Here is a 21,592-nt window from a genome sequence, read left to right on the forward strand (position 1 = left end):
TTTCTTGCAGTCCTCGCACTCTTTGCATCCTCAGAAGTCCTTGTTTGTAAACGTCATTTGGAAGGAGTTTACAACACATCTACAACAACGAGCGTGATTTAACTTGTCAGCCACAGAGGCGTCACATTTCAAAAGATGCAACCGACAAACCACGAGGACGCGATGTAGTGTCCCTTCTCGTGTGATACTGTAAACTGTTGCCAGATGAGCGACGAAAAGTGATCAAAAGCGGCTGAGATTGTTTGCGAACGCATTACGACGTAGAAGTAACGGACTCCCACTAGAAGTAACGCGTACAAGTAACCAGGAGAAGACAGTGGTTTTCCCCACAGGTTACCTCTGCCCGAGCTCTTCGAGACCCAATTTACTTCTAAAATTCGCAATTTCCTGTGTTTCCTCTTCCTTTGAGCCGATGTTACACGTAACAACGGTCCAAAAGTAACAATAGTAGTAACTCAGGTAAGAGTGCATAAGGCTTTTGTGCTCCGTTGCCATAAACACGTGCAAATGGACAATATAGAATTTGATGCGCAAAACCTTGGATTCGAGCATAAATTACCCTGGGATGTGCGAAAATGTGCTGTGTTTCAAGACACACTCGGTAAAACACATTCACCTGCGTGTGGGCTCAGCTGCTCAACGGCGGCTCGTTGAGTGGACGGCCATTTGCAATGTCTTTGTGTGCATGGGGTGTAGATGCTTCCATGTTGTTTTCACCTACCTTCCGCTACAAGGTGCACTTCTGTGACGTACAACTTCTTCGTGTCTCTTTGCGATACTTATGGAGGGTCATAACCGGCGAGGGTGTGTTACGAAATTGGATGTATAATTTCGAACGCTCATAATTTCAAAGCCATTCAAGGTATCGAAATGAGTCAGGTGACGTTGTATATATAAGAGGTAAGACTGTCGTGATAATCACCGGAAATGGTGCGGGGGATGGGGTTTCTTGCACCATTAAAGGGACAAAAAACAAGTATACGAGGTGCACTTTTTTAAATGCACTGTGATACGTTGCCGACGACGAACGTATGGAAAAAATTGTCGTCGGAGAAAGTAAATAATGGCTCCAAACAGATTGAATATTCACTGCACTCTTGCGCCCTCATGCCCCGCCCTGCGATGTCCTGGCGAAAATAGCGACACGTCATTTTGACGTCGCGCTTCATTAGCCATTTAGAATGCGGGACGCCTATACATTAATTTTGTTGTAATATCGAGAAGTGAGCTGAATTCTAAACATATCCCCACTTGTCCAGTCCAGGATTGCCAGTTTAAGCCGTACCAAAAACCCCGAAATATTCTATTTCACGTGTGCACTATATTTTCAGCGCTGTATTGCTCCGCGAGGTCACCGCGAGATTCCCGCAACCAGTTCCCGAGCGAGCTGCAGCTTGTCTCAGCTAGTGGGGCCCTGTCATCGGCTAGGAGAGCGAAATTTCCCCCACATCCTGCGCATAGAATTCGGTGTTGCTATACGTTGGAACATGGTGACGTGACCCGGTCCCAAGGATAAGGAGAGACTCCTGCGGATTATGCTCTTTCAATGACATCGTTTCGTGTTCAATACGCTTGCTAGAAGCAAAAGAGTTTCATATTTGGATATCGTGAGCTATGTTCTTTCATTGGGCATAATAATTGGACAATATTGGTCGACCTGTCTTGTACCCCTTTAAGCTCACGAATGCCGTCAGTCGCCCAACAGTCCCAGCGCGTAGCATACGTCTGGTCTTGACGAGATCTAGCTGTACGCAGCCGTAGCATTAAAAAATCGAATTTCGTACAGGAAAGAGTGCTTCGAACTGTGAATTTTCTGACATTGTCGGCGTATATGAGACGAAAATGCAATCAAAATACACGAAAACGTGTCCTACCTCCACTGAAAGGGGGGGATTATAGATGCGAAGATGTCTTGTTCGAAGGCGGTGCAGTAAAATCTGCATCTTAATCTGTGGAGTGAGTTCGTCAGCTCTTGAGGCTCCAAGAAAATTGCAACAGAACTGCTTCCAGTGAGTCCATAGAACAGTTAGGCTTACAATCGTGGGCAGGAGTGGGTACTGGCGTAATCGCTGCAGAGCTTATTTTGGATCAGCGGCTTGTCCTGCTTTTTGAACGAAAGCTAGTATAAGCCTGCGTAGACGTAGGTATCACTCGTCGCCAATGTGGTGCCTCAGAAGGCATGGCAGTAGGGGAGCCTTCCCTTTGATACTTATTGTAAATGGATCTAATAGCTAAGCGCTGAACTCTCTCTAATTCGGTTTTCAAGGTTTTAGTGTATGGGTCCCAGATGGCTATTGCGTACATGATGATCGGTAAGGCTAGAGTCTTATATGCCAACAAACGTACCTCCGGGGTAGCAAAACCAAGCGATCGCCTTAAATGAAATAACTTATTTCGACATTTTCTAAACACTTGCTGCACAAGTGAGAAAGGCTCCCAAATACTTGTATTTAGTATTCTTCTTTACTTGCATTCCGTGCAAAAAATAGGTAGTTGGCATGCACCTATTCTTCCGTGTAACAGACATAAAAAGGGTTTTCTCAGAATTCAGTCGCATTTGCCATCGCTTGCACCAATTACTTGTTTGGTCCAAGGAGATCTGAAGAGTGCCCCTGTCCGCGTCAGACTGAATTTCATTGTATACTACGTAGTCGTCAGCTAACAGACAGTCATTACACTTGACGCCATTTAACATATCATTACTGAAGACCAAAAATAGTAAGGGACCCAGGACAGAGCCCTGGGGCACCCCGGAAATTACGTCGAGCCGCGAGGACCTATGACCGTTACGTTCAACAAACTTTGACCTTCCAGAAAGATAATCCTGAAGCCATGCTATGACCCTGGGATTTGGGATATATGCTGCGAGTTTTAGCATCGTTTTGGCGTGAGGACCACATCAAATGCTTTTGAAAGGTCTAGGAAGAGCACATCGGTTTGTGAATGACGATCGATTGATAGTGCCAAGTCATGAACAATTTCAGAGAGAGCCGTAACGGTCGAGAACTCCTTGCGGAAGCCATGTTGTAAGAAAGTAAGCGTGTGGCTCTCCTCAAGCAGACTTGTACACGTTACTAAAAAAAAGTAATTGATTACCGTTACCGTTACCTTGTACGAAAAAGTAATTTTTTACCGTTACAAATTACTTGCCGGAAAAAGTAATGAAGTAACGCCTTGAAAAGTAACGCGTTACTTTGCCAATTACTTTCGATATCTGAGAAAACGATGTCAAAAAAGATAGAAATAAGATATCCACAAAAAAATCGTCGACATCGTTGTGATATCGGCAGTATTCCGCACAAGACTGACAGGGGCTCATGGTCACAAGAGTGGCATTAGGTTATCGGGGTCGAGAGTTCTGTGAAAAATGTGTCGAGAGGTTGAGAGTTTTGAGAGTTCTGTGAAAAGAGTCCCAACTGGAACTCCCACAAATGACTCATCAGGTTCACGGTACAACCTACAGTCCAACTTACTGCATACAGGCCGGGTTACGGATAGATAGTACACATGAATGGGGAGAGGACAGTGGACTCAAAAATACACTACACGTGCGGAACACTGTGGCAATTGACCTCGGGGTCCTCGGGTAAGTAATTCTTGCGGGAAAAGTCCTAGAGATAAGACAGCTGCCTTGCACCGAACTTGCAGAGGGCAGTTGGTTTTGTCTTCTCGCGGCGGTGAATCATCCCATATATGTGTGTGCGCGTCGTCCCGAACAATGTGGATTCTTTAGTTTCCAAGTAATCGATTACTGGGTAATTGATTACTGAAAATTGTAATTGAATTACTCAAAAAATTACTGGGCCCCAAAAGTAATCGATTACGTTACAAATTACTCAAAAAAGTAATTGATTACTTGTAACGCAATTACCCGTTACCCGTTACGTACAAGTCTGTCCTCAAGGTACTCTTTTATGTGCTTACAAATTTTATGTTCTAGTATCTTACTATACAGTTAGATAATAGAGATACTGACAGATAGTTAGTTACCAGGGATGGGCCACCAGCTTTGAAAATGGGTATGATCCGTGAGCATTTCCACTCTGTCGGAACCTGACCTACATTAAGTGACATTTCGAAGATAATTTGGAGATACTATGCAACCCAGTCAGCATATCTCTTAATAAACTCGTTAGGCATTCTGTCTGGTCCTTGACACTTCCTAATATTCACGTTCCTGAGCAACTCAACAATTCCGTTAAGATCAAACGCGATGTCTTTCATTCGCGGTATCATGTCTCAAAGACTGGTCGAAATCCGTCGTCAGGGGCAAAAAGAGACTTATATCCAAGATTGAAGTCGCTAGCTGCATCCACAGCACAAGCTTCGCTGCCGGTCATTGAAATACATCGGTTTGAGTGGCTCTTACGAACAATCGTTCGCCAGAACTTCTGAGGGGACGAGTGTAGCAACGACGGAAGTGTTTTTCCGTAATATTCCCTTTTAGATCCTGATCCTGAGATTTTTTCTTGATCTCGTTTTTATGTTCTCTACATGATCTAGAAACAGCTGTCCTATTTCCTTTGCGCCTCTCCCGTATTATGCGCCGTTTCAAGTGAATGATAGGCCGTGTTATCCACGGTTTACGCACATTTATTTTACGGACTTTAATTGGGACGAACTTAGAGATGCAACTATGTACGATATTCTTGAAGGCGTCCCAGGCAAAATTTACATCCCTGTATCTAGAGCACGACTGCCTGAAGTAATCCAGTGATCTCTCCAAGGAGTCTATGATCGTTACATCATCGGCCCTAGAGAAGTCATGAAACCTCTGAATTTGGAACTCTGCATGTGCACACGTGCCTACCCGTCCCTCCAAAATGACAGTTTTATGATCCGATGGACCGTCAACCACCTCACAGTTCCATTGTTCGACATTCATAGCATTAGACAAAAATGCTAGATCAAGCAATGAGGCACTGCTAGCTTGTACCCTAGTATATTCTTTGACAATTTGAAACAAGTCATAAGAGAATGCAAGGCTCATGAACAAATTAGCACTTTGGCGGTCACCAGCTGATATTTCAAACGTTTCCCAATTAATGTTCGGCATATTAAGATCTCCAGCCAAAATCAGCTTGGAAGATGAGTTAACGTTGGAGGAGATGCAACTGTGCAAAGATTCCAGGTACACTCTTAAAAAAAGGGTGTACCTTAACTCCTTTTTTTGCCACATATATAACCCTTTTGGAGAGTACCATTACGCTCAAAAGGGTGTCTCCTCACTCCCTCAAGGGAGTAGGATAACACCTTTCTCCCTACTGGAGAGTAATATTACTCCCCGGCAGGGAGAAGGTGTTATGCTACTCCCTTGAGGGAATGAGGAGACACCCTTTTGAGCGTAATGGTACTCTCCAAAAGGGTGTTATATATGTGGCAAGGAAATGAGTTAAAGTACACCCTTTTTTTTAAGAGTGTAGGAAGGTGGGGCGCCAGCAGGTCCGTAAACTGCACCAACAACCAAGCTAGTATCATTTAATCTTATTTTACAAAAAACTCCCTCAATGTCAAGAGGATTCATCGGAAAGCATGCCAACGATTGCTTTATTATCAGAGCCACTCCACCACCTCTTGTCGCTCTATCTTTCCTAAGAATACCATAATTTTCCGGAATCAGTTCACATTCTAGCACGTCCTTCCTCAACCAAGTTTCCGTCAGTACAACATCAGGTTCATATGACATCAGAATGGCCTCTATATACTCTAACTTGTGTACTATGCTCCTGATATTAATATTCAGAAGTCGAAAAGAACCTCGAAACCCTTGTTGTGTATGTCATTCTGCAGTTGAGCTCTTGTCTAGTCTTTCGCGTTCGCCTGTTGCCTCATTTCATGTGTACACTTCGGAATTTACAAACAGACGATCAAACCGCAACTGAACTTTCTTCCCTTCCTGCCGCTCTTCGACTGTGCTCTCCCATAACTCCCGGCGCACATGCTGAATACGTCCAAAATATCAGAGAAGGTATCTTTACACAGACGATCAGGTAATTATTCTTGTGTTTCATCTTCGCGTTCTCGATACCCAAACACAAATAGATTATTCCTACGACTTCGGTTTTCAAGGTCGTCTACTTTGCGTTCTAGGGCGGCGTGTTTATTTGCCAATCCTGCTACTTTACTACATGTCCCGTCTATTTGAACTTGAAGTGGATTAATCTCATTTGTCATGGTCTCGATCTTATCCAGACGTGATTGAATCTCCCGCAGTTTCATATCCACTCTTGTTTGGTTTGTACTGATTTCACCCGATTGACCTTTAATATTGGCCATAATATCGTCAGTATTTTTCTGCCTTGTTTTAATTTCTGCAATATCCTTGGCGATAGTCTCCTGTTTTTCTAGAATCCGCAGAAGTAGGTCCGTAGATTGCTTTAGCTTGCCTAGTTTTGGGATCATCATTGGTCCCAGGATTTTCTTCCACATCGCCAGAAAGCATCAGTAATGTGGAGAACACATTAGCAATATAGCAGTACAACAACACGTGTTGCTGCGGGCACAGCACGAGCACAAGACAGCGATCGTCACTTTTCAAAGAAGGAACTTGTTTTACGTTACCAACCTGTAATGCGAAAAATATCGCATGGTTAAACATCCTGTTCGTACAAGGTGTGCTGTGCCCACTTAAGAAAACCTGCAGGGGGTGTGCTCTTGTAGCTTCTGTTGCCGCTACTGTCGATGCCACCTTGGATGCCGAGTGGAAACTCGAGTTGAGCAGAAGATAAGGCAAAACCGAAGCGTGGCACCAGACACCGATAGTTCAAGATAGACAGGCGCTTGTTCAGTCGAAAGAAAACTTCCCGGATTCCAGCAGCAATGCATCCACTATAATGCGAAAAATATCGCATGGTTAAACATGCTGTTCGTACAAGGTGTGCTGTGCCCACTGAAGAAAACCTGTAGGAGGTGTGCTCTTGTAGCTTCTGTTGCCGCTACTGTCGATGCCACCTTGGATGCCGAGTAGAAACAAGTTGAGCAGAAGATAAGGCAAAATCGAAGGGATGGCTCCAGACACCGATAGTTCAAGATAGATAAGCGCTTGTTCAGTCGAAAGAAAACTTCCCGGATTCCAGCAGCAATGCATCCACTATAATGCGAAAAATATCGCATGGTTAAACATGCTGTTCGTACAAGGTGTGCTGTGCCCACTGAAGAAAACCTGTAGGAGGTGTGCTCTTGTAGCTTCTGTTGCCGCTACTGTCGATGCCACCTTGGATGCCGAGTAGAAACAAGTTGAGCAGAAGATAAGGCAAAATCGAAGGGATGGCTCCAGACACCGATAGTTCAAGATAGATAAGCGCTTGTTCAGTCGAAAGAAAACTTCCCGGATTCCAGCAGCAATGCATCCACTGTAATGCGAAAAATATCGCATGGTTAAACATGCTGTTCGTACAAGGTGTGCTGTGCCCACTGAAGAAAACCTGTAGGAGGTGTGCTCTTGTAGCTTCTGTTGCCGCTACTGTCGATGCCACCTTGGATGCCGAGTAGAAACAAGTTGAGCAGAAGATAAGGCAAAATCGAAGGGATGGCTCCAGACACCGATAGTTCAAGATAGATAAGCGCTTGTTCAGTCGAAAGAAAACTTCCCGGATTCCAGCAGCAATGCATCCACTGTAATGCGAAAAATATCACATGGTTAAACATGCTGTTCGTACAAGGTGTGCTGTGCCCACTGACCATCATGACAGTGACGATAGGATATATAACTTCCGCTCGCCTGATATACATACAACAGAGCCACCTCGCCGTCCTCGCCGTCCTCGGTAGCTCAGTCGGTAACGTGCTCGCGTCAAGCTCGTGTGCAACGTGCTCGTGCAACGCGCTCGTGCTAACGTGCTCGCGTGCACGTCAAGATCGCGGGTTCGATCCCGGCCGAGTGCGGTAGCAATGTCGGGAAGGTAAACATTGGTTCCACCAACGTGTGTCGGATATGACTTTCCGGCGCATGTCAAAAGAACCCCAGGTGGTCGAAATTATCCGCAGTCCTACCCTGCGGCACGTGCAACATGTCGCCACACTACGCAGACAAACCTTACCTGTAACATCACGGTACCATTACCATTTACTGCAGAACGTTATAGTCAGAGAAAGGAGGAGGAGGCCGCTCGCGTTATCAGCGACATTACATCAGCAAGGCCTTCGACGAAAGAGACAAAATGACTTCGTGCGGGTAACATGTCCGCGGTCCTACGTCAAACCGCAATGGCTGTGAACCCGAGCACAGCCACCACCGACATTTTTTCTTCTTCTTGTTGCACCGTGCTGCGTTACGGACGGTGAAAGTTTTTGCAAAAGTTGTTGGCTCCAGAGTCACTAAATAAGCTTCTTTATTATTATTTATTTATTATCGTAGCTTATATAACACTCTAGTTGGCCCAAAAACGAATGCCTACAAACCGACAAAATACTCGCTGCACGCTTTCGTACTCGTACTCCGCTGTGCGATGCCTTGCCAACAATCAGCCACACGTCACTTTCATGTTGCGCGCCATCAAGCAGTCGTTGTGCAAGGCGCTTGTACTAATTTATTAATTATATATTTATATATACATTATTAATGTATTATATTAATTAATTATTACCGGCATTAATTTATTGGAGCATCGAGAAGTCAAGTCAGTTGGAGACATCACTTGGAACCCGCAAGTTAGCAAGTTCGAAAAGCACCAGAAATCCGCAATGTTTCATTGTACGCGCGCACTATATTTTCATTGTTGTATTGCTCCGCGGGTGCGTATGAATATCCGGCAGTGCCATCTCCATAGTAGCATGTACGTTCAGACGAGGTCACCGTGTGGTCCCCACAACCATTGTTGACTGGGATCCCGAAACGTCAGTGATTTTTCAGCGCCTGGAATGCGGCGTTGGGATACGTGGGAACTTCGTCACGCCAGAGAACACGAATACATCCCGATTTATTGTCGTGCATACGCTCAGGTGCGGGAGAAATGCGTTGGACGCGGCACGAAATCCCGCATCCGGAGTCTTGTCTGCTGCCTCCAGAAAACGGGATTGGCCTGAAGACACTGACTCTGCATTTACGTGCTCACGGGGTTTGTTATTAATCCTAATGTCGACTAACCTACTCATTGTCTATCTTCATTCTTCTCATCTCACCTCGGCTACAGTCGTGACGCTGTCCACATGAGGGAGGCCAACAATGGCAAGACGACATCGTCACCACAACCACCACCACGGAGGCAAGGAATTAGGAGAGAGTCGCGCAGGTTATGTATGTTGAGTAGCGTAATTTTTTTTTATCCGTACATGCGCTCTTGAGGTTGGGAGGTCAATCACTGCTCGTACAGTGTCCCCTTCACCCGCTGAAGATAAGCAGCAGCGCGCGAGTACGTGCCTGAAAACGATTTGGGCGCGCGGCGCGCGATATTTAAGGGCATCGCATTGTTCGCGCTACGAGGCCATGGCCCAGTTCCAAAGCGTAGTTCGAAGTATGGATGAACAAAGCTTGACCTGGGTGACACGGGTGGGTCAGGTACAGAATCCAGTGGAATGCGAAGCGGGATATCCACAAGGCACACATGCTTCGTCGGCACTGTTTGGCTACAATAAAAGCAGTCCTACGGTCCTTCGGTGGACAGTGGTTCTACCCAGACAGTTGTGGACAACACTTCCTGATTAGCTCAGAAACTAAAGGAACTGCATATTTGGATTTGTGAGCTACCTCCATTTGACGAGTTCTGTGTCACGTTCAGCAAAAGAAAGAAACATATGACAGGATTTTGTGTAAAACGTAAGACGTTGCCATTTTCCCTAAATGCACCAGGGACGTGGTTGAGTGGATCCGTGGCTCGAAGGTCGTGCTCATGAGGAGGGACAGGTGGCGGGATCGTGACCCGACGTCGTCTGTGTTGTCTGAGGTTGTCCCTGGGTTTATCGGCAGACATTCTACACAGATGCCGGAACAGTTCCCCATGAAGTCTGCACAAGATGCCTGCAAACATACCTTGTCTTTCACACGTTCTCTTTCACACCTTCTCTTCCCTGTTACGGCTGTGTACCGCTTATAGCCACAGTTACTTCGAGGTGGTAACGCGGATTTTTCTTTTTTCTTTTTTTTAGTTATTGCCACAAACCAACTTGCACGTTGTTTTTCGAACTCTCATTCGCTGCGAGATCGACCTATAGGAGGCAACACTGTCACCATCCACCAAGTTACCAGCTCCCATGGTGTGGTGGTTAGGATGGTCGCCCTTTACGCCGACACCATACCCCGGCATTTCTGGCGGCGAACTCACGATCACAATCATCTGATAAGGCGTGAGCTCACCCAAGCAGCAAAATGCACTGAAAGTCGAATGCAATAGGGGTGGACGGGTAGATGAAAGGCCTTGAACAGAATCATGAAACTACAGAACATTGATAAGACACATACCGTCCACCCCTAATGCACTCGACTTCCAGTACATTGTGCTGCTTGGGCAGTCGCGGGCTACGAACTCACGTGAAGGTCGACACGGCGTAACGCTGAGCTGGATCATGCCGTATATGAGCGCACTCACCGGATAACGTCACACTGGTGACGAGAGCATGGGTTATTTTTCCAATCTCTGGCCACAGGTGTGATGCTACCTGGTGAGTGCTCTAATGTGCGGCATAATCTAGCTCAGGGGTACGCCATGTCGACCTTCACGTGAGTTCGTAAGACGCGGCTGAGCTCACGCCTTATCAGATGATTGTGATCGTGAGTTTCGCGGCCCGAAATGCCGAGCTATGGCCGACACTGGTTCGTGACGCGGGTTCGAATCCCGGCATCGGCTCTGCTGTCTGAGGTTTTTCCTGGGTTTTCCGGCGAACTCTCCAGACGAATGTCGGCACGCTTCCCCCTGAAGTCGGCCCAGGACGTATACTTACACGCCCCCCCCGTCTCCCACTCCTTCCTGCTGTCCTTTCTCCATCCGGCCACGTCTGTACGGCGCTCATAGCCACAGTTGCTTCGGGGCGCTAACACGGATTTTTTTAATCGTCAAGTTGTTCATCAGGAGCCACCATGCAAAATATTTTCGCTGTGCGCTGTATTGTCGCTGCGCAATCAAATTTACGAAAACAGCCTGAGAAAGCAGCCGCGGACGGCGGACACGATTCTCGCGAGACGTCGGCAAGTCCCTATGCCTTTCTTCTCAGCTCACACGCTCCCTATACATGCCGGTCCGCCGGTCTACATCACGAGTCACATGACAGGGGAATAGGCCACGTTCATGATGTACCCTCCTCCTTCCCCCATTCGCCGATACGCTGTTTCCAAGAGTGGATGATTTTTGAAAGGCGTGCGGAACAGAGGGCTCGCGTACATGCTGGAGGTCACCTGCACTCGGCGTTCTATCGCAGGAGCTCATTTTATTCATTGAAGAACACGCCGCAGCCAAAAAAAAAGAAAATTGGAGGTTCGCCTCAGTGCTCTTTTAACTAATCTCAGGTCGGTTGGGTGGCGAGAAATATGGGGAAGTGGGTCCACTCAACGCACACAGGCTACACACACGCACGTGGCATGAACATGATGTGGTGGGTCCAACCCTAATTCCGAGACTCAACTGAGACTAGTAAATTTTCTATAACAAAAGATTTCGTAAAATTCCTTGTAGTTACGATTAGAAGTTCTTTTTTTTTTTAAGGATAAGTAGGCATTGCGGACCAGTAGCTTAAAAAGGGTAGTTTGTCACCGCACCGGATCAGAGAAATACCCCGCTGTAAACTTTCATTTCTGGCGCATGCAGGTTGAACGAGAAACCGCGCGCATTCTTGCGCACGCACACACAGCTACCGGCAAACAAACAAATCAACACGTAGGGTAGCCTCAGTCTTCGGATGTGAGCCATATCCTTAGAAACGTGCGCTGGAGAACTGCAGTTTTAACAGTCCTTAGACTGCGTCTTGTTGAAAAGCGGGACATAACTGCTAGTTAGAGCTGCAGTCAGTTGTCGTAGAGTTGTGTGGAGCTATTGAAGGTGTCTCACCTGATACACTGGCCTGATACACTGGCTGTTTGCTTTATTCTGGTCCTCATGACGCCTGTGCTCTCGGATTGGTTTGGGACCACGGTCCGGCGTTCCACCACGGCGACCATTACGGCGTTCGCAGGCCGTGAGTTTTCGTCTCAGTGGAGGATTTTCCCCCGAACTTCCCGCGCATTCCAGGTATCGTCGAGTGTAAAATACTATGAAGCGCGTACAACGTTTCAGCACTACAAGCCGAAAAAAAATTACGTTGATAAGTGTCCTGCTAAGTGTCGCTAGGACCTCTTGTTTCGCCCATTGTCGCGCTGCGCGTTTTGCCTCTGCTTATACCCCGATATGTTCGCGTGTATCACTGTATCTCGGGCAGTCTTGTGCCCGTTACCAAAAAATAGGAACTAAATACCGTTACCCGCTACTTCAGAAAAAAGTAACTAAATACGTTACTCGTTACCAACATACAAAAGTAACGAGTTCTCGTTACTCACAGGTAACGAGTTACTTTTTCGTTACCGCCGCATAGTTAAAGGAGCCAACAAACATGCCGTCACTTGCCTTCAACTCATTATTAATGAGAAATTGCACTTCACAAGAAGCTGATACTCGAAATTTACATCAGTGATCTTCGTTCTCTTTCGTGTGATGACATCTGCTGCCGAAGTGGGGGTGATCGGAGGTTATGAAAACACAAGAAAAGACACCGGTTTTCGTGCCACCGATCACCAACGGTTCCCAAAAACAGACGAGGGGCTGCGTCATAATTTAGGGCTCTCAGAAGCTTAGCAAAGACAAGAAAGGGCTACAAGTCGAAACGCGTTTTTTGTAGCCATAGCACAATTGGTACCCATCCTTGGGAAGCAGTGATGGTCGGAGATTACGGAAACAAGAGAAAAGACAAGGGCCTTCGTTTAAGACGATTCAGCACGTCATCACATCCAACGAGAGACTGCAATAATACCTTGAGTCACACGTGAGCGTGGGTCACGCAGGTCCACGCATTGCGCCACACGGAGTGCCGAAATGTGCTCCCCCGCGCTGAACAAAAGGAACGAGTAACGTCAGTAACGAGTTACCAATTTTTGTAACTGATTCCGTTACTATTACCATTTTTTAAAAAGTAACTGAATCGTTACTTCGTTACCAAAAAAAGTAACCTTTACCAAGTAACGAGTTACTTGTAACGAGTTAGGCACAACTCTGATCTCGGGCTGTACTGGTGGGGTTTCACTGTGGTGTTTTAAAAGTACCATTTGTTTTCGTATGCATTTACCATAACGTTTACGGAATTTACAAAGTTCGCGGTCGGCTCACGACGTCTTTTCTGTTTTACGTTTTTTGCGTTTCCGGCAGGCGGATAAAGTGCGCCAGGCTGTAAGCGATCGATTGAAACAGAACGTTGTCATTTTCGTGTGGACGTACATGGCAAAACGGGCATGTACGGCTTTCAGAAGTTGTTTTCTAGTGTCGATTTTACCCACAAAGGCACTTCCTGCTGCGCGGTCACGATGCTTTCAGCAAAGCGCGGCATTGGTTTTTGTTTGACAGGGAACATGAATAAGTTTCGTTTCGTGCTTATAGCCAATGTTTTGTTCTATGTATACGATCCTCCTTTTAGACATCGATCACTGATAAGGCCACAGGAAACATTTGCAATATTTCGAAAGTGGCAGAGCTTTTATGGATGGTATAATTAAAGCCCGCTTTTGGGGCTGTTCTTTCCCTCGCAGGAGGACATGGCTACCGGTCTGGTACGCATTCTTCCACGGCTGGCTGCGGTGGCCATCTGCCTGCTGTTTATCTACGGCCTCTTGTATCGTCCTCTCAGCTTGAGCACCATGAACGGGCATCCGAGGCCGGACATGAGTTGGGTACTCTCTCAGCAGGACCTGCGCCTCCTTGTCTCCAACGGTTCTCTGACTCTGAGTCCTCGCGGTAGGTGTCCGACTCTGCTGACTATCATCGTGTGCTCGGCTGTCCGCAATGCTGCGGCTCGTCTTGCCATACGCAACTCTTGGGCGCGGGACGCTCACGCACCCTACGTGCGCGTGTTCTTCCTCCTTGGGCATATGGTTAACGACACGCTGCAGGATAAGGTGGAAGAAGAAAGCCGTCTCTTTGGTGACATCATCCAGGAAGGCTTCATTGACACCTACAATAATCTCACTGTGAAGTCCGTCGTGCTTTTGAAGTGGGCAAACGAGCACTGTCCGCAGTCGCGATTCGTGCTGAAGACTGACGATGACATGTTCATTAACGTTCCCAACTTGATAACTCTCCTGAGGACAGTGGGTCGCAAGAAACTGCTGCTTGGTTGCCTGATTAGCCGTGCGACCCCGGTGCGAGACTGGTCATCAAAGTGGTACGTGCCGTCATTCGTGTATGCAGATCACACTTATCCCGACTACCTGTCTGGTACGGGTTACGTGATGTCAAGGGAAGTGGTAAAGTCTCTGCTACAGACAGCACTCGCAACACCATTCTTCTATTTGGAGGATATTTTTGTCACTGGAATTGTGGCGCAAAAGGCGGCCGTGAAGCCGATGAACCATGACGGGTTCAAATACTACAAGCGGAAGAACAATGTGTGCATTTTTAGGAAACTAATCACTGGTCACAATATGTCGCCGAAAGAACTGCAGTCAATGTGGGCAAAGGTCCGTGGTCGCGGCGTGATGTGCTCCTGATTGCGGGCAAGACCTCTGCTACAACGAGCTATGCAATGACGTTGCAGTATTCCAAATCAGGGGAAACTACACCTGAAGCAGAGGGATGGTGCACACCATGCCTGGATGCAACACATGTGCTGACAGCGCATCCGGAGTAACTGATCCAAAGTATATAAAGGTTGTGCTATCTTTCATAAACGAGAGGTGCACAAAATGCGCAACAAGTTAGCCCATGTAGATGAAGATGCTGCTGCAATTGATGTGTCCGCTGTTGTCATTGCCTTAGAACAAAAGCTGTTGCAATTGAATAAGTATGCTACATGTGCTGTGCATTTACTAAGCACCCATGCACATACATTGATGCAGGGCCCTTAAAATGTACTATTGTCTGGAATGTTTGGGAAGTGTTCTTAAGGAAGTCTGTGTAAGTACGCCAGCATACTCTCGAATATTAAGGTTTAATATATGTCAAATGTATTTACTCATGATTTACATTTGTATATTTAAGTGTGCAACTGAGGTACCGTACGCGTTGTGACTCCAACGGTGCTCGCTCTTGTAGTATTGTACACAAAATTTGTACATCATTTCAGATATGTTTATTTGGAGCATGTAGGACAGCCTACTCATATTATTTTTATTATGCTATCCTCGCATTCCCCAATGCTTCCAAGGCGAAGTCATTGAACTGTTGCATTTTAGAACAAAGACGTCATCTACATTGGATGCGTGTCGCAGACTCGCTGCATTTTATTTTCTGAGTGAGGCACTTAGAAACAGCCGAACACTGCATTATTTAATGCTTGTTACTTGTTTTTCTGTCTGTCTTTTTATGTTTTGTGTACGTAGCAACGACACGCAATGTACAGAATTGTATTTACTTGCTAGCAGCCGTAAGGTCATCTACAATGTTTTTCTATAATCGTTTACAATATAACAGAGGCCGCGTCTCAGTTTCAAATATTATGTTCTAGACCATCGCATAGCATAAGCGGGAACAAAGTTGTCATGTTTATTAAATTACAATTTGGATTGTTCTGAGGAGCGTTCTAGTAATATTCAGGAACAGATGAGCGCTTCGACAATTCCCTCATTAGTTTTTCTCTAGAGTCTTTCTCTATAAAGTCCCAATTGAACGGCAGTTGGTGAGGTATTAGCGAATGTACAGTCGTGTCCCGTTTCTTAGGACTCCTCCCTTCAACATCCCTCCATTCCATTCCTATGGATAACGAATTTCCCGACAAACGAGCGTATGAAGCAGTGACGGTGTAACGGTATGCTTACTGTGCTCTGAAAGTAAATCCGTTCTTTACTTCGAAAAAGAAAAAAAAAACACGTTTTATACGGCATGCCCGCTTGTCTGAGCTTACATGTCGCATATCTGCGATGAGTGCCAGCTGCCTGCTCGTGCCTGGTGCTCCATCAGCGTCACTGCACTGGAGTGGAGTTGGACGAACTTCTCTGTGTGTGTGTGTCACTGCTCTGAAGCAGAAAAGCTGTGGTCAGATGGTCACTTGCAAACTCTCGATATTGGATATGTGGTGTCAGCGCTGTCATGTCCTCCCTGCGCATGAACAATTACGGCGTCATCTAGTCTCGCGGGTAGCTGTTGACGTTTTGTTACCGAGCGATCCGCCTGCCGATGTTGCGGCGTGTTGGCTGGGGGACCGCGCGTCCTGGGCCGACTTCGTAGGAAACTACCAATATTTGCCCTACACAGACTTGTACGTAACGGGTAATTGCGTTACTAGTAATCAATTACTTTTTGAGTAATTTGTAATGTAATCGATTACTTTTGGGGCCCAGTAATTTTTTGAGTAATTCAATTACAATTTTCAGTAATCAATTACCAAGTAATCGATTACTTGGAAACTAAAGAATCCACATTGTTCGGGACGACGCACATACACATATATGGGATGATTCACCGTCGCGAGAAGACAAAACCAACTGCCCTCTGCAAGTTCGGTGCAAGGCAGCTGTCTTATCTCTAGGACTATCCCGCAACAATTACTTACCCAAGGACCCCGAGGTCAATTGCCACAGTGTTCCGCACGTGTAGCGTATTTTTGAGTTCACTGTCCTCTCCCCATTCATGTGTACTATCTATCCGTAACCCGGCCTGTATGCAGTAAGTTGGACTGTAGGTTGTACCGTGAACCTGATGAGTCATTTGTGGGAGTTCCAGTTGGGACTCTTTTCACAAAACTCTCAACCTCTGGACACATTTTTCACAGAACTCTCGACCCCGATAACCTAATGCCACTCTTGTGACCGGATCCAGGACAATTGCTCACCGGACAATTGCTCACCACAGAACCGCTGAAGCCGGACAATTGCTCACCGCCTCTTTCACCGCACTTATATGTAATTTTATTTCGCGGTTTTATGTGATGTGATTTTATTTATCGTTTATCGTTTATGGTGCACATATACTTGACTTTTTATTTCTTAGCTGAACTTGGGTGTACCTCGAAATAAAGTGATCGAAATCCCCATTTCAAAACGAACCACTGTAAATAAATGTTATCTGGCTATACAATGCACAGTTACGCGCGGGAAACTGCCAACAGCGAACTTAGACTAACCTGGACATAGCGGTGCAAACACTGAACTTGGACCAACCTAATAATAAACTAACCACCGTACTATTCAGTCGTCTCCGCCCTACTAAGCCTAACGGGCGCTAAAATGTGGCTTTCGTTCGCTAAACCGACTTGGACAGATATAGAAAATTCGTTAATTTTAGTGGTTAAATAATGATGTGATTTTAAACCTTCCCCGTCTCGTGTATTGGAAGATCCTGGTGACGCAGGCATGAGCGTACCGAGACGGGGACAAGGTCACTTTGTAAAATTGCGCACTCTTTATTCATAGGTCATGATTTTTTTCTCAGAGTTATCATAATATGAACCTGTGAACACCCGCACAGTCCGCAGCGTCCGTCTCCAGTGAAGGAGGTGACGTGGTTTACACGCTTTGCCCCCCTGGAAACACTTTGCTGCCCCCCCCCCTTGGGAAATAATCCTCTAGGAACGCCCCATGGACGGAGATCCTGACATAGACGCTTCAGGTGTGCCTTCAAGTGGACGACCTCTCGCCTCACCCTCTTCACTGGTGGATTCCTAGATCTATTTGAAGCAACTTACACAGCTAAAAAAGAAGCTCAACTAACATAAAGAAGTCAAGCTCCATAAACGCGAAATAAAATCACAATGTAAGCGTGGTGAAAGAGGCGGTGAGCAATTGTCCGGCCTCAGCAGTTTTTGGTGAGCAACTGTCCGGTGAGCAATTGTCCGGTAAGCAATTATCCGCGCCCCCTTGTGACCATGAGCCCCTGTCAGTCTTGTGCGGAATACTGTCGATATCACAACGATGTCGACGATCTGCAATGACTTGTCGCCGTGGCCTCAGCTATCCGGCATGTTCAGAGCGCTGGAGCGAAAGGACAGAAACAACATCTTGTTCAAATCGTTTTCTCAGATATCGAAAGTAATTGGCAAAGTAACGCGTTACTTTTCAAGGCGTTACTTCATTACTTTTTCCGGCAAGTAATTTGTAACGGTAAAAAATTACTTTTTCGTACAAGGTAACGGTAACGGTAATCAATTACTTTTTTTTTAGTAACGTGTACAAGTCTGGCCCTACAGCAGTGCACGACAGTGCCTTCCTGCGTCCCGACGAGGCAGTTCTTTTCCGGTACATCGTGGAAAAATGATGTCCTGTTAACATTCCCAATGGCCGCCCATTTCTCCCCGACAGCTGAAGAACACAGAAGGAAGATGCGTTTGTTAATTTTTTTCATAATGTGATTTTTTTTCCATAGTTCACGAATCCGTAAGCTGAAAATGTTCTAAATAATTTTCGACAGCTCCAGACATCATTGACGTCAAAGTTTATACGTTTCTCAATCCGTGAATTAAAGATATCATGTGAAAGAGAACACCGCACCAAAAAGGTCGAGCCTCACGCAAGGGGACAGAAGAGGGGGGGGGCACAACACGAATTCTCAAGGCGTATTGAGAATTATTTGTGTTGTGTCCACCCTCTTCTGTCCGCGTCTCCCCGTCCCTCTTCCCTCAACTACGTACCAGCTAGCCTACTGTCGACTCAGAAATCTAGTCAGAGCGGGAACCCCTCGCGTGACATCGGCAGCTTCCCCGTGCCTTTCTTCCTCTATTTCATTCTTTCTTTCTTCATTCTCAGCTCGCGCGCATGTACACGCGCGAGTCGCATGATTATCCTGCCAAGGGAATTTCTGACGTCATGAAGCGCCATCCTCCTTCACTTGTTCTCTTATAGTCCCTTTCAAGGAGTGGAGAGTTCTTCTAATGTGCGCGCGCTGAACGTCACCTGACCTCGTCGTGCTTTCGCTGGAGCTAATGTTAATCGTTTCAGGGCAGGCTGCAACAAAAATAAATAAATAAATGAGGAGCCACATCAGTGCTTCTTTAAAACGGCGCGCGGGCCGGGTCATGATTGGGCTTTCATGCCAGCCAGCCGCATGCAGTCCTATAATTTGCCTTACAGAGTCTGAGGAAAACCCAGGGAAAGCACCCAGACAGCACATCGGGGTCTTGCATAGCTCGGGGTTCTGCGAAGATTTGAGCTCGTGGCGTCGTGTTCAGGAAATAGTGTTTCTGGTGTCTTCTCGTATTACGTAGCAGTACAATGCGAATAATCAGTGGTACGCAGCAATGGAGTGGTGGCCTTTTGTAGACCAGTCCTTGGACACTCAAATAAAATGCGCCCTTGGCTCCTGAAGATCCGCGACGTTGAGGGCCAAGAGTCAGGCGGAAGCGAATGGGCGGGGTAGCATGTGTTTGCACAATGCTAGATGGCGAGTAGCTTCAAAATCAAAATAGGTAGATGACGCTTATTATGTTCCCGATGTTCTCTGACCACATAGGGAAATCGAATTCCGGATAACAGAGTGCAGTTCTAATGAAAATGAACCGTTGCGACGCATTTTTAGGGACAAGGAGCTTTCCGGTTACCTCACTTCTGATAAGCGGGACATGACTGGACTCACATATAAATACTGTACCGAAACCAGTGTGAGGAGGTTCGGTAGGTCAAATGTAGAGGGGGTGCCGCGTTCGGACACCGGCAGACGCCGGTTTTGTTTGTGCAGTTATACTATGGGACAGTTATGCCCCTGTTGGGGTATACAGATATGGGTACAGGTTTTTCCCGTGGACTTTTAGTGGTGGTTAAATTGATTGATTGATTCATTCATTTGATTTAATTATATCATTCTGCCTGTGCCTTCAAGCCGACATACCGTTTGGCTGACCTTTCCTCCCTTTTTTTTTCCCGCACTTCTAATGAATAACTGCCCCCACCGTTTCACGAACTTCTTGATAAAAAAGCAGTTTGTGAACAAACTTGTGCTTAAGTTGAAAACAATATCAAATACCTCTGCGTGTTGCTTCAACGATACCTCCACAAATGTGTAATATGTTTCCGTTTCTCTCTCTTTCTGTGTCCTCACTAAAATTGCGCCATATTGCCAAGACCGCTAGAACCTCAAAGTAGTCAACTTGTGCAAGCTTGTGCCGGTCACATTGTTAACTGGGGAATAAGTAGGAAACGGAATACTCATTGCTGAGAATGTGCTGTCCATAATAGTTCGAATACACAGTTATTTGATACCGGCGCCGCATCAGTGTTGTAACAGTTAATTTAAGTTTGAACACAAAATGAATGCACATAACGAAGAGACTTCCCTATACTTTGCCATATGCACTCTTCTTATGGCAACATGTGATTCAGTGTTAGTTATCCCTAGGTATGTGTCTGGCCTGGCAGGGCCAAAACCGCGTACCTGCCTCTCAATGTTTGTACATATAGTACTTCCAGTGGTGATACTTGGTCTGAATGAATGCAGGAGGGCAGAGAATCTGAAGTCCGTCCGACAGTTGGGATACCACTATCTTGGGATTTGCAAGAGCAATCTTATTTTTAATGCAAACTTCTTACAGGACTGTGTAAATCGGAATAACTTTTTGTTGTTTCTTCTTCTTGAACGTGCATGTCAGACGATGTCCGCTGAGGGTAACACTGCGCATGAAGATGCCCCAATGATGTCTATAATACTCTCCCTGTTGTGAAGAAGGGAACTTCATTTTGAGTCTGGAGAGAGACGGGAACAACGGAGAAGAAAGCCGAAGCGAACACTGCAGGCATACAGACATGATGCTTTAGGGAGGGGCACAGTACTCAGCAACTCGTTCACGTTGTTCACGTTTCTCGTTAGACTAAGGTTAGAGTTGCCGTGTTTGAATTTACGCGTGCATGCTTTCATCCTCCTACTATGTTTATGTCATTTCTGTCCCATGGACATGATGTCTACAGTTCGATGCATCTACAACCTAGAATGTCCCAGAAGAACCTGAAGTTTGTACATCTTTCGTGGATTTGCCAGGAAAGCGGTGGCGTGTGCAGATTGCGTGTGAAATGGCGCCTTGTACGTTTACTTTGCCGCATGTTGTTCACACCATCACCACTTCCCGCATTTGTTTATGGTGCTTGTATGAAGGTGGCTTTGACTGCAGAACTAAGGAGTCTGATGTGCAATGAGTGACCCCATATGTAACTGTTGCCCGGCATAATTTCTTAGTCATGATCGAGAAACAAATGCTTGATTAATAAACATATTGCATTTCATATGAATATGGTGCGACGACAAGTCGTGATTACTGAGTGAACCTCCACGGCAATGGATGTCGGCAACTTGGTCTGGAATCTAGTGTGGAATGGACTGACTTGATGGGAGTTGCGTCGCAACCTGTACGAAAGCACCGTGGTAAATTGCCAATGCTAGAGAGACAGCTTATTTTCTCTCGTTTACACACAGTGGTATATTCAGCAATTACTGCGCATACTATGTCGAACAAGGGACCGCCACAACGGAACGGATGAAGGGATGATGATGGTGGGGGGGTGGGGGAG

The 21,592-nt window shown here is 46.2% G+C and overlaps 1 protein-coding gene across 3 annotated transcripts in view; it reads left to right on the top strand.

Annotated features, from left to right (window-relative positions):
• Positions 1-21,307, top strand: part of LOC135385797 (beta-1,3-galactosyltransferase 1-like) — a 56,427-nt gene extending 35,120 nt beyond the window's left edge. For all 3 annotated transcript variants that reach the window (XM_064615320.1, XM_064615319.1, XM_064615321.1), the window contains one exon: positions 13,700-21,307. In XM_064615320.1, coding sequence (XP_064471390.1) covers positions 13,700-14,656 — 957 coding nt within the window. In that variant the 3' untranslated portion in view covers positions 14,657-21,307. The remainder of the gene's footprint in view (positions 1-13,699) is intronic.
• The last annotated feature ends 285 nt before the right edge of the window (positions 21,308-21,592 follow it).

Source organism: Ornithodoros turicata, chromosome 2, assembly GCF_037126465.1.
Source record: "Ornithodoros turicata isolate Travis chromosome 2, ASM3712646v1, whole genome shotgun sequence".
NCBI classification, from domain to species: domain Eukaryota; kingdom Metazoa; phylum Arthropoda; class Arachnida; order Ixodida; family Argasidae; genus Ornithodoros; species Ornithodoros turicata.